Source organism: Cricetulus griseus, chromosome 6 (genome assembly GCF_003668045.3).
Source record: "Cricetulus griseus strain 17A/GY chromosome 6, alternate assembly CriGri-PICRH-1.0, whole genome shotgun sequence".
In the NCBI taxonomy this organism is placed as follows: domain Eukaryota; kingdom Metazoa; phylum Chordata; class Mammalia; order Rodentia; family Cricetidae; genus Cricetulus; species Cricetulus griseus.
The window spans coordinates 146,794,518-146,806,250 of NC_048599.1; the positions used below are offsets into that span (position 1 = coordinate 146,794,518).

Here is an 11,733-nt window from a genome sequence, read left to right on the forward strand (position 1 = left end):
AACATAAACAATAAACTGGCTAGTGAATGATCACACAGCTCATAAGCAACAACGCATAGATGGCTGATGAACATATGAAAATCTGTCCAACGTGCTTAGCCTTATGGAAAATGCCAATGAAACTGAGATCCCATCTCACTGCAGTAAGAACAGCTATCCTCAAAATGGTGATATAACAAGAAACACTGGTAAAGAAGCAGGGAAAGAGAACCCTTATTGCTAGAGGGACTAAACTGGTGCAGACACTAAGAAAACAGGTGTGGAATTCCTAAAAATAGAGCTACTTCTGGCCCAGCTGTAGCACTTGGGCATGTATCAGGGGTGAACAGAGTCAACATGGTAAGACCTGCTTGGACACCCATCTTTATCATTGCACTATTCATGATACCCAAACTATGAAGACGGTCTGCTTGTCCATCAACAGGTAGATGGATACAGAAAATGCAGGATATACACATGGTGGAGTTTTATTCCACCACAAAGGACAAAACTGCTGTGAAATGGATGCAGCTGGAGATCTCCATAGTAAATGAAATAAGCCAGACTCAGAAAACAAGCATTATGTGTTTCTATTTTTTCTCTCATTATACACACACACACACACACACACACACACACACACACACACACACACACAGACACAGGACATAAGGAAATAGAAGGGAGCCCTGAGTAAGAAGCATGCTAGCAGGAGGGAGAAAAAGGAGAGTGGATGAGGAGGACTGAGAGGGATAAAAGTGGTCAAAGCACACAACACTCTTGTAAGAATTTGTCTTTATGAAACCCATCAGCATCTACAATGAGCATGCTCAGAAAATAAAAGTGGAACTCAAGCGTCTAACCAATCTGAACCCCAAAGTCTCAATGGCATTTGAAGTTATTTGACCACTTTGTTCTTTTCACTCATTGTGTTTGCAGTGAGAATTGTTGGCTGCAGAAGTGGGAACTATACCTACACTTTGAGAATAATGACGTTTGGCAAACATTCAACAAACACCCATATGCATATTCAATTAATATCTCACTTTTCCTAGTTTTCCCCTCAAAAGTATTTCCAGTTAAATTTGTATTTAAATTAAAAAGAGTATTATAGTTCATCCCCAAATATTTTCATAGAGAGTATTTTATTTTTAAGGATGTGGACATGGACACACTTGGCTCACAAGAGGAGATGTGATTTTTTTCTGTTCGGAGTTTGGGTTTCCCTCATCACTAATAATTGTTCACCATCTCATAACCACACAATTGAGGAACAATACTAATGACTATAATTTTATCAATGTTCAAGCTTTGCACAGATTTTACCAAGAGTACATAAAGGAAAGGAAGAATAAATACATACTGTTAACATTGCTGAGTTTTGGAATTTATTTTCTGGAGATAGATTAACATAGCCTGAAGAGTAGGTAATTTTTTTGTCAGGATAACTTCTTATAGAGATTGTCGCATCAAATGCTTCGGTGTAGCCATGGGCTTGAATTACAACATTTTCGGATGCTCCAACCTGGAAGACTTTGGGTGCTGAAATAACATAGCTGTTGAAACAGAAAAAAGAAAAGGTTCACTGCCTTTGTAGCTTTTCTCACAGGTCTGATATTTTTTTCTTTCACTCGAGATTAATTTTAAAAACCTACTTTAAGGCAGGCAGTGGTGGCATAAGCCTTTAAACCTAGCACTCGGGAGGCAGAGGCAAGTGTTTTTCTGAATTTGAGGCCAGCCTAGTCTACAGAGTGAGTTCCAGGACAGCCAGAGCTGCACAGAGAAACTCTGTATTAAAAAAATAATTTTGATAGTTGGGCGTTGGTGGCACACGACTTTAATCCCAGCACTCGGGAGGCAGAGGCAGGCTGATCTCTGTGAGTTCGAGGACAGCCTGGTCTCCAGAGCGAGTGCCAGGATAGGCTCCAAAGCTACACAGAGAAACCCTGTCTTGAAAAACCAAAAAAAAAATTAATTTTGAAAATGGGTGGTGGTGCACACTCATATAATCCCAGCACTCAGGAGGCAGAGGCAAGCAGATCTTGAAGAGGCCAGCCTGGTCTACAAAGTGAGTTCCAGGACAGCTAGGACTGTGACACATACACATCCTGTTTCGGAAAAATTAAAAAAGAAACAAATAAAGAAAGAAACAAATATTTTCAAATTAAAGTAATAATTTGAGAGTAAAATTATATTATGATGGAAAAGTGCAAGTTTTCCAGGAAGGAACAGGTTGTATTTAAACCTAAGAAACAGCTAAAAGATTAGTTTACATTTACAAAGTCAGTAATAGAGCCTCCCTGGGATGCTGCACCCAAATTGAACTTAATGGTGCTGCCTGAAACATGAAACTTGGTCATTTTTATTTCTAACTTAAAAAAGTTTCAACATAGGAATGGACCACTGAACATCAGCCTCGACATTTACTAGAGGAGCAGCTGAGGTAAAGCCACTAGTCAAAGACACAATTCACGAATTAGTTAACAGGAAGTAATTTTAGAAATATGCTAAACAAATGGGTGACTAAGGACAGTGATAGAATACAGGAATATTGTGGCAATCTGTAAACGAAATAGTAATGGAGATCCTTAACAGGCTAAAATATGATAATGACGTTAGTAACCATACAACAGCAATGCTAGCAGTAAATGAGGACTCGCCACATGCTGAAGGCTTTGTTAGCAATTTACACAGAACTCTTAACATTTGCAAACTATTTAGACTGTATGACTATCCTTATTTTAGACACATTCAGAGGCAAATTTTCTCAAGGTCAATTGGCTTATAAAAGAATGCGATGGAACTTTATATCCAGGTCTGTTTCAGCTATTATATATCACTGAGGTCAGTGCTACACTTGTAATGTTGTAACGTCAACAACCACAGGCAGACCTCTAATTGTCTTCCATGCAATTTATATAAGAATGGAACTTATTCTATGTAAGCTTTTGAATCATGGCTTTTAAAAAGCATTTTGTCTCTTTTGTCAACTTTGACACTATTAATAACTCATTACCAGAGTGTCTACTCTGAATCATGAGAGCTGCATATGTGATCACATAGGAAAAGAAATGCATGTCAACCTAGTCATTTAGTGTCCCCATAATGACACTTGGTGAGCCTGTTCTCCTGGCCTGACAGCTTGTGCCCACCAACAGGTGCTCAATAAGACTAGGGGCTTCTGTGTTCTCATCAGGCTCCTTCCCCACCTGACCTATCATACTGAAAGAGTTTCTGTCACTCTACTTGGGTCAGCTGGGACCTGTCAGAACAAAAAGAGAGCCTACCACAGCAATACCTCCAAATCTCCTTCTGGGGACAGGAATTGCTGCCAGTATAGGTACCAGGACCACAGCACTCATACAACAAGGACAATACTATTCCACCGCAAGGCCAGGCTTAGACTCAGATCTTAAATGACTTGAGGATTCTACTAGTCATTTACAGGGCTCCCTAAGCTCCTTAGCAGAGGTAGCCCTACAGAATTGGAGGGGGCTAGACCTTCTATTCCTGCAACAGGGAGGCCTTTGTGCAGCCCTAAAGGAGGAAGGTTGTTTTTACCGAGACCACTCAGGTAAAATAAAAGACAACATGGCCAAGATTAGAGAGGGGCTAGAAAAACACAGGCGGGAAAGAGAGACTAGCCAGGGATGGTATGAGTCCTGGTGTAACAGCTCCCCTTGGATGACTATTCTGATATCTGTCCTCACAGGCCCCCTTCTGATACTTCTTTTACTGCTAACATTCAGCCCCTGTATTATTAATAAGCTACTCCAGTTCATGAAAGATCATTTAGGCACTATTCAGTTAATGGTTCAGAGATCCCAGGTCTACCAACTCATGCTCCAGGCTTCCCCAGAAGTTTTTGAATTAACCATCAGGAACCCAAGTTTGGGTTCTTGATGCAAAAGACAAAGGGAGGAATGTAATAGGAAAAATTAATACAAAAAAAATACTTAAGACCACTAAGCCCATACAGGAAGAAAGGGAATTTCTGATCTTGAGCTCCCTAAGACAGCACAAAAGGGCTGGATAAAGGAATTCAACCTCCTGACTGAGTATGTGACTAGAGGGCTAAGGGACAGTCAACACACCACCAGCTGTGTCAACATTCCTTTGTCCTAAAGAAAACCAGATAACAACCAATTACAGGTTGTAACCCACCCCCATGGGATAACTGTCCTACCCTGCTCAATTGTATCTTGCTTAAACATACAGTTATTGCTTTATCTTGTGTAACCATGGAAACTTTGTAATCTCGAGGGTTTCAGCCTTGTGGGTTTTCCATATAAAAACCCCCTTAGATGCCGGGCGTTGGTGGCGCATGCCTTTAATCCTAGCACTCAGGAGGCAGAGGCAGGCAGATCTCTGTGAGTTCGAGGCCAGCCTGGTCTCCAGAGCGAGTGCCAGGACAGCCTCCAAAGCTACACAGAGAAACCCTGTCTCGAAAAACAAACAAAAAACAAAAACAAAAAAAACAAAACAAACAAACAAAAAAACCTTAGCTGTAAGCAAGTGCGATCCCTGCCATGGCTTGATTAATAAAGAAACCTTTGTCTTTACATTTGGTGAGTTGTCTCCTTAGTGGTGGTCCTTTTGGGGTTCCTCGGACTGAGTGTAAGAATGGTAAAGCATAAAGCTGTTGGAAGCCAAATCTCAGGGCTGGGCATGAGATCCTAGGCCATTCTTGGCCGGCCACATAGTTATATATTAACCATTACGTAGGAGCTCCTTAGCACCTCAGCTCAAGAAAAGAAACAACTTAACCCACAGGCTCAGTTACCTAGGCAACCCTTTCTGGACCTCTTACTCATAAACTCTTTACCCTGCCAAACATCCTCTTTGTGGCTTCCTAATATCCCGCCTACACTAATATCCTGGCTCACAAACATCCCATTCTACCCCTCCCCATATCCTGCTCTGCCGACTATATAAGCTAGCCTAAGAAAAAAAATAAAGTTTGCCACTTGATCAGAATTCAGTATTGTGGTTGTTCTTTCTTCGTCTCTTGTCCCCATTCCTTATCCCTAACTCTCTTGCCCCAGGTTGACGTCCTGTGGGTCAGGACATAAAGCACTGAGTGTGTAGATACAAAGCTGGTCATGTAGGGTTGGAGAGATGGCTTAGCAGCTAACAGCATGTATATCTTTTACAGAGGACTTCATTTTGGTTCCCAGCACTAATAACAGTGGGTCACCACCTGTAACTCTTGCTACAAGCCACAGGATCACACTGTAATTATACAGCTATCATATCATGAGACAACGAAGAAGAATTAAGGGTTCTTCTGATGCATTAAACCAGTTCAAGACTGTATTTGGTGTTTTAGTCTTGTGAATGAATTGGTTGTTTCTTGCTGTAGATTCTTCCTGTAGCTTATTCCTCTCTGCAACAAACTTGGGTTTTACGTCCCACAGTTTAGCACTATCTCATCATTTACTGGGAACAATTTCTCCCATGCATTTGAAGTTTACTGATCACATCCCTTAGCTTTGTGTAAAATCTGTTCTCCATTAGCAGGTCCTAGTTTACTGATTACATTCCTTAGCTATGTGTGAGGCCTGTTTCCCATTCTCAGGTCCTTGTTCTCTCCATTGTAATTGCAGAGATCTGCCTTCCTGCAATTAATTACACTTATTGACAGACATTTGGTCAGTGTTTTGGGCACAGGCAAAAACATTCCATCTAAGACATTCCCAGATATCCAAGGACATAGAATTACTATGCACCCAAAGTTTTTGATTCATAGCTGCCTAGATGGATAGAAAAAATAAGCATGCCCTGGTTTTACCTCACTGGCAGATAAACAAGTGATAACTTAATCTAACCGTGCACTAAAACATTCTCAAACTTCTTGTTTTATTAACCCAAGATTTTAGTCCAAAATTTACTGCTTGTGTTTCCCCTGAGAAGATAATGACAAAGGTAATCAGCCCATTTGCTCATCTTCAGGGAAAAGTAAACTCCCCTGAAGCCTGTGAAGCCACTGGGGCCAGAGCACTGGAAGGTGCCAGGTTTTGTTTCTTGTGCAAATTAAACTTAGACCCTTTCCTTGACCTACAGTCCTAAGCAACTGGTGCTAAAAGTTTCTCCTAGCAGTTTTAGTTAATTGCTCTGTGTGTAAATCTTATCTGCCTTGCTGACCCTGAGAAACTCAAGTCTCACATTGTATAGCAAAAAGAATTACTGTTGCAAACATACATATATACCTGTATCCCCAAGAACTGGGGAGAAACAGAGAGAAGAAGACAAGAAAGAGAAAAAGAAAAAAAATGTAGAGGAGCAATTATATGTGAGTCAATTCTATTTTCTCTTAGATTTTAGTTCCTTTGCTTATTTATAGTTCCCCTTTTGAACCATGAGGGAAAACTCTAGAAGCTGGTCTTATAAAGTTTTTGATAAATTCCAGCATTGGGGGACCCAACATCATCTTCCAGCCTCTACACACATGCATGCACGTGTACACACACACACACACACACACACACACACACACACACACACACACACACACACATTTTAAGGTGGCTATCGGCTAGCAAGAAGGCTCAGCACATAAGGACAGTTGCTACCAAGACTAATGGCCTGAGTTTGATCCCAGAAACACACATAGTGGAAAGGGAGAATTGACTCTTAGTAGGTGTCCTTTGACCTACCTATATTTGTGGTGTAATATGCATGCCTACCCACCTCTATACACTTTGGTCCAGATTGATGCACCAGCTACGAAGTCTGCACATGCAAAGAAATTTTACCTTCTATATTTTTTCCACACTCTCAGAAGCTCAGGCCATAGAGCATGCTCAGAGACAGGTATTACTTGGGTTGTTTTTATAGTTCTGCAGATATTTGTATGGCATTACCTCATTTCCTCCAGGCTCCAGCTACATATCACCTTTGTCAGAGAACCTTTTCTGTCCAGAGCCTTAAATGTGGCCTTTGGTTTCTGTATTCTCCTGTTTTCTTTATACTACTGGAACTGCCTGTCCTTATTCATTCATTCTGTCCTTGGATACTTTGTTCTTTTATTGACTCATTCATTCTGCCATTGGCTCATTCATTCTTTCATTGGCTCATTCATTCTGCTATTGCCTCGTGAATTCTGCCATTGACTCATTCATTATGTCATTGACTCCTTCATTCTGTCATTGGATAATTTGTCTTTCATTGACTTATTCATTCTGCCATTGGCTCATTCATTCTATCATAGGCTCATTGATTCTGTCATTGGCTCATTCATTCATTCATTATCTGCTTCTTCAACTAGAATGCAAGCTCTAGGAACTGTCTTCTCCCACCTTCAGAACCTATTACAAAGTAGGTGTCATGACAGTTGGCTTGATTGTCATCTTTTTTGGACTGAAAATGCCTTGTAGCTTAGTAAAGCACATCTGGCCAGTTGTGTCTATGCTGGTTTCAGGGAGTTAAATAAGGAATGTCATCCTCATACCTTGAAGGTGGATAATGACACCATCCCTTAGACCAAGGGATCCCTTGCAATGGGGGAGGGGGAGGGGCTGGAGTGCAAGCATTCTTTCTTTACTTCTGAGCTGCTCCATAGGAGCTGCCCAGTCTGTCATACTTCCTGCAGTGAAGGACTAAAACCTCTGACATCTGAGCAAAATAAATTCCTCTTTAAATTGCTTATTCCAGTATTTTGTCCCAGTGGCAGGAAAGCTGACAAGTATGGGGTTCAAAAATTATTTGCTAAATCAGCAAAGTGCTTAACTACTGTGCAGTGGTGGCAGGCTTCCTCATGTTTCCTGAGAGGAAATACTTTTATAGTATGGGCCATTGCAGTAGAGCAGGAAGAATTCTGAATACCCCTGGACAAGAATCATGAAGGTCTAGGTTCTGATGTTTAATCTTTACTGTCCCTGCATTTCAATTGCTTGTCTGTCAAAAAGGAATATATAAGAGTAGCTAGTAGTACTCATGGATGACTGTGACCTTGCAATAAAATCTGAGAGTAGACGTGTGTGTCAGGCTTATGGCATTAGTCCACATTTCCTGACATTTGTATTTCTGCAGACACAATTTTGACAGAGTCAGAGAGGAAGTGAAGTGCTAAACAGGAGACCTCAGTAAAAATCCTCTCTCCCTAGCAGTGTGACCTTTGGCCAGGCCCTTCTCCTGTCTAGACTTGCCGTCAGATGTAGACTGAGCAGGCTCCACACATTACCAAGGTCTTTAGTACCAGTTAGCCAGGGAGCTGAAGGCAGAGGTTCATGTGGGCACATGATTTGAGACCAGCCTAGATAGCATAGTGAAACCTCATCTTAAAAAGAAGAAAAGGAAAAGAATAGTTCAGTGAGATACTTTTCAGTTAACTTCCAATACTAAGATATTTGTACACATCACAGCACTATTTTAAGGCAAGATTTTAGTAACAATAAAATTATGACAAATTGGTTTATGAATATAGATGTGGTTATAACCATAGTTTTAAATTTTATTCCTTAGTGGGAATGCTTCATGATCCACCATTAGTAATCTTATACATCATTAATTAAAATAAAATTATGATTATTAGCAACTACGGTATTCAAGTTACTCTGAATTCACTGCACTTAGAACAGGAAAATTACAAACTAAGTACCAAGTACAAGTAGGTGATAAGTGAAAAAATAATTGATTATCTTGGTTTGACTTTGACATCCCAAAGAAACAGTTGTGTTGTTAGCTGTTCCCCAAATCCAGATGTGTCCTCAGCTCTCTCATGAGCAGCTGAAACTATCCTTTTATTATTTCAGAATGGGACGGTTATTGTCAAATCAACACAGCCCTGAATCTCCTTTTCACTCCCCACAACTAAGATGACCAGGAAAATGAAGATGGCTTATTTTACTTACGTTTGTTCCTGTCCCCAGGTTTTGTCCAGGAAAATTAAAAAGCAAAGTGTCCCCCAAATTCCCATGGCTAGAAATGGCTAGAAATGGCATACACCCATGGGCATGGCCGTCTTGTAGCTACTTTTCTTTTAAGTAAACAGAGTTGGAAGAATTTGGGTAAATTAGTTCTCTGGTTAATTATTAATGCCAGAGGAAAAAAACTTTAAGTGAGAAAGCTAAAATCAGGAATGGGCACAAGAGGATGTTTTAATGAACATAAAACACGTTTTAACATCCTGTCATGTCCAGTAAGAAAGACTGGGGTGTTTGGCATCAACTTAGACCCAGGGGCTTATTTTATGAATCCAAGTAAAAGCAGGGGCCTGGGTGCTTGCCAATGTGGGGGAGGCTCGGTGTGGGGAGCCAGGAGTCACTTTGTTTCGGCTTTCTTCTCTCATCCAGGTCCTTTGTTGTGACACCCTGCTACCTTCAAGCTTGATTCTGGCAAGTTTCATTGGTTTCTAAGATTGACAGAAAACTTACTTGGATTTCATTTTAAATGGATGATTTTAGAATGAGTTTGGCCAGGCCTTTAATTCCAGCACTCAGGAGGCAGAGGCAGGTGGATTTCTGTGAGTACTAGGCCAGCCTAGTCTACAGAGTGAGTTCCAGGACAGCCAGGCTACACAGAGAAGCTCTGTCTTTGAAAGCCAAATAAATAAATGATATAGATAGACAGACAGACAGACAGACAGACAGACAGACAGATAGATAGATAGAGATAAAAAGTCTGAGCTAGAGAAGTGGCAATTGCATCCTTGATACTGGTTTTAGTCGAGGGTAACCTAGATCTACAGAGGCAGTCCAAGAACTAGATCACATGGTCCCTCCTAGTCTAGAGAATAGGATGGAGAAAAGGTTGTAACTGCCTGGAAACCCAGGAGAGATGCTCATGCGATTCCCTGACCAATCAGCCACTTAGTCCTTAACAGGGGATGTGTCTCTATGAACCCACTTGTCACTCTTCCAAAATTTGCATGCCATCAGTAATAGAATATTTCATTTTTAAATGTTCATGCTTTTCAGATAGGATATCAATAGTTTAAGACAAGAACTTAACATGAACAGAGATGAATTACAACTTTCTTTAAAAAAAAAAAAACAGGTTTTATTTTTTGGAGACAGGGTCTCTCTATATAGCCCAGGCAGTCCTGGAACTCACTGTAGACCAGGCTGGCCTTGAACTCACAGAGATCCACCTTCCTCTGCTTCCTGAGTGCTGGGATTAAAAGCATGTACTACTAGACCTCACAACAGATGATTTTCATAACTCATTTTTAATTTAGAATAATTATGTAAATGGTAATATTAATTAAACTTATTTTTATGTAAGTTAGACAATTTTATTTACATTTCCCTTTTGTTAGCATTCATTTGTACATTAGTATATGATGTATACTTCAAGGTAATAGAAGAAATGTCCTGGAGCTGGAGGTGTATTTCAGTTGGTAGAGGGCCTGATTAGCATGCTCAAGCCATGGCTGGAGACCCAGACTCTCATGAATATCAGGTGTGGGAGTGTACACCTGTAATCTCAGCACTCAGGAGGTAGAGGCAGGAGGATCAGAAATTATAGGTCATCTTCAGCCACATAGTGAATTTGAGACTAGCCTGGGCAACATGAGACCCTATCTAGGTAATAATAATGATAATGATTTAAATGATGATGATGAAGAGATATCTCAGCACAGTCCTGTAAGTTAGAGTTTTTTGTCACACTGGCAATGGTATCCCTGACTTTAAATTAGTAAGGTGCTATTTAGCAGTACTTTAATACTGAATTTGTTAAAAGAACAGGAAGTAGAAAGAAAAATTTATACACTATTTCACTAGCAGTATTTCTTTTATACATATCATTTAAATGGAAAAATCTGCCCCTATTTTTCAAGTATCTATCTCATTTATTTCCAAAGAAAACCTGTAAAATGATTAAGCTGGGTTGCAAAAGATGGGTCAGGTTAAAGCAAACAGTACTTCTGTGATCACTTTCGGGAAACAAAACCTAAGAGCTCAGAAGACCGCCCAGTGGACAAACGCAATAGCTATTTTTTTCAAGTGCCAGCAAAGTGCACTTTTTGTGCTATAAGGGCAAATGCTAGGAAATGCTATTTCCAAACACTCTTGAGGAAAATGCTTAAGGAATGACAGTTTGCAACAATTCATAGAGTCTCGACTGTTTAACAGAAAATGTGTACATCCAGCTGTCTTCTAAATGTAGCTCAAAGATGGGTTTTCTTCCTTGTTTAATATGAGACCTTTCCACACATTCTTGATGTTGTATGTGGATTAGGAGAGTAGGCAGTTCACTCTTAGTGTGTAAAATACCTCATTCCTTTCTATCTTTCTTTCTTTTTTGGACACGGTTTCTTTTGTTGCCCTGAGCTGATGCTCTGTTCTGTTAGAAACTCTGAGGGTCACCGAACCTCTGTCAACCTTCACATGTCTTCTGGGGACCAGACGTGTGCTGGATAGTTTTCATGCCAACTTGACACAAACTAGAGCCATTTGGTAAAGGGGACCTCAGTTGCGAAATGCCCCCACTAGATTGGCCAGTGGCAAGTCTGTGGGGCATTTTCTCGATAGGTGATTGATGTGGGAGGGCCCGGCCCATTGTGTGCATTGTCTACCTGGCAGGTGGTCCTGAGAGCTATGTATGAAAACAGGCCTAGTAAGCCATGAGGAGCAAGCCAATAGCAGCACCCTCCATGGCCTCTGCATCAGCTCCTGCCTCCAGGTTCCTGCCCTGACTTCCCTCGATGATGGACTGTGATGTGGAACTGTGAGCTGAAATAAGCCCCTGCCACCCCAAGTTGCTCTTGCCATGGTGTTTGTCACAGTGACAGGAAACCTAAGTAGGACAATA

General features: G+C 40.7%; 1 protein-coding gene across 1 annotated transcript in view; it reads right to left on the bottom strand.

Moving 5' to 3' along the window:
* The window catches only part of LOC100753880 (complement C5), a 95,131-nt gene extending 86,235 nt beyond the window's left edge, over positions 1-8,896 (bottom strand). Inside the window, exons 1-2 of the mRNA XM_027423696.2 lie at positions 8,832-8,896; positions 1,343-1,535 (exon numbers count right to left, since the gene is read on the bottom strand). Of these exons, the coding sequence (XP_027279497.1) occupies positions 1,343-1,535; positions 8,832-8,896 (258 nt within the window). The remainder of the gene's footprint in view (positions 1-1,342; positions 1,536-8,831) is intronic.
* Positions 8,897-11,733: the final 2,837 nt, after the last annotated feature.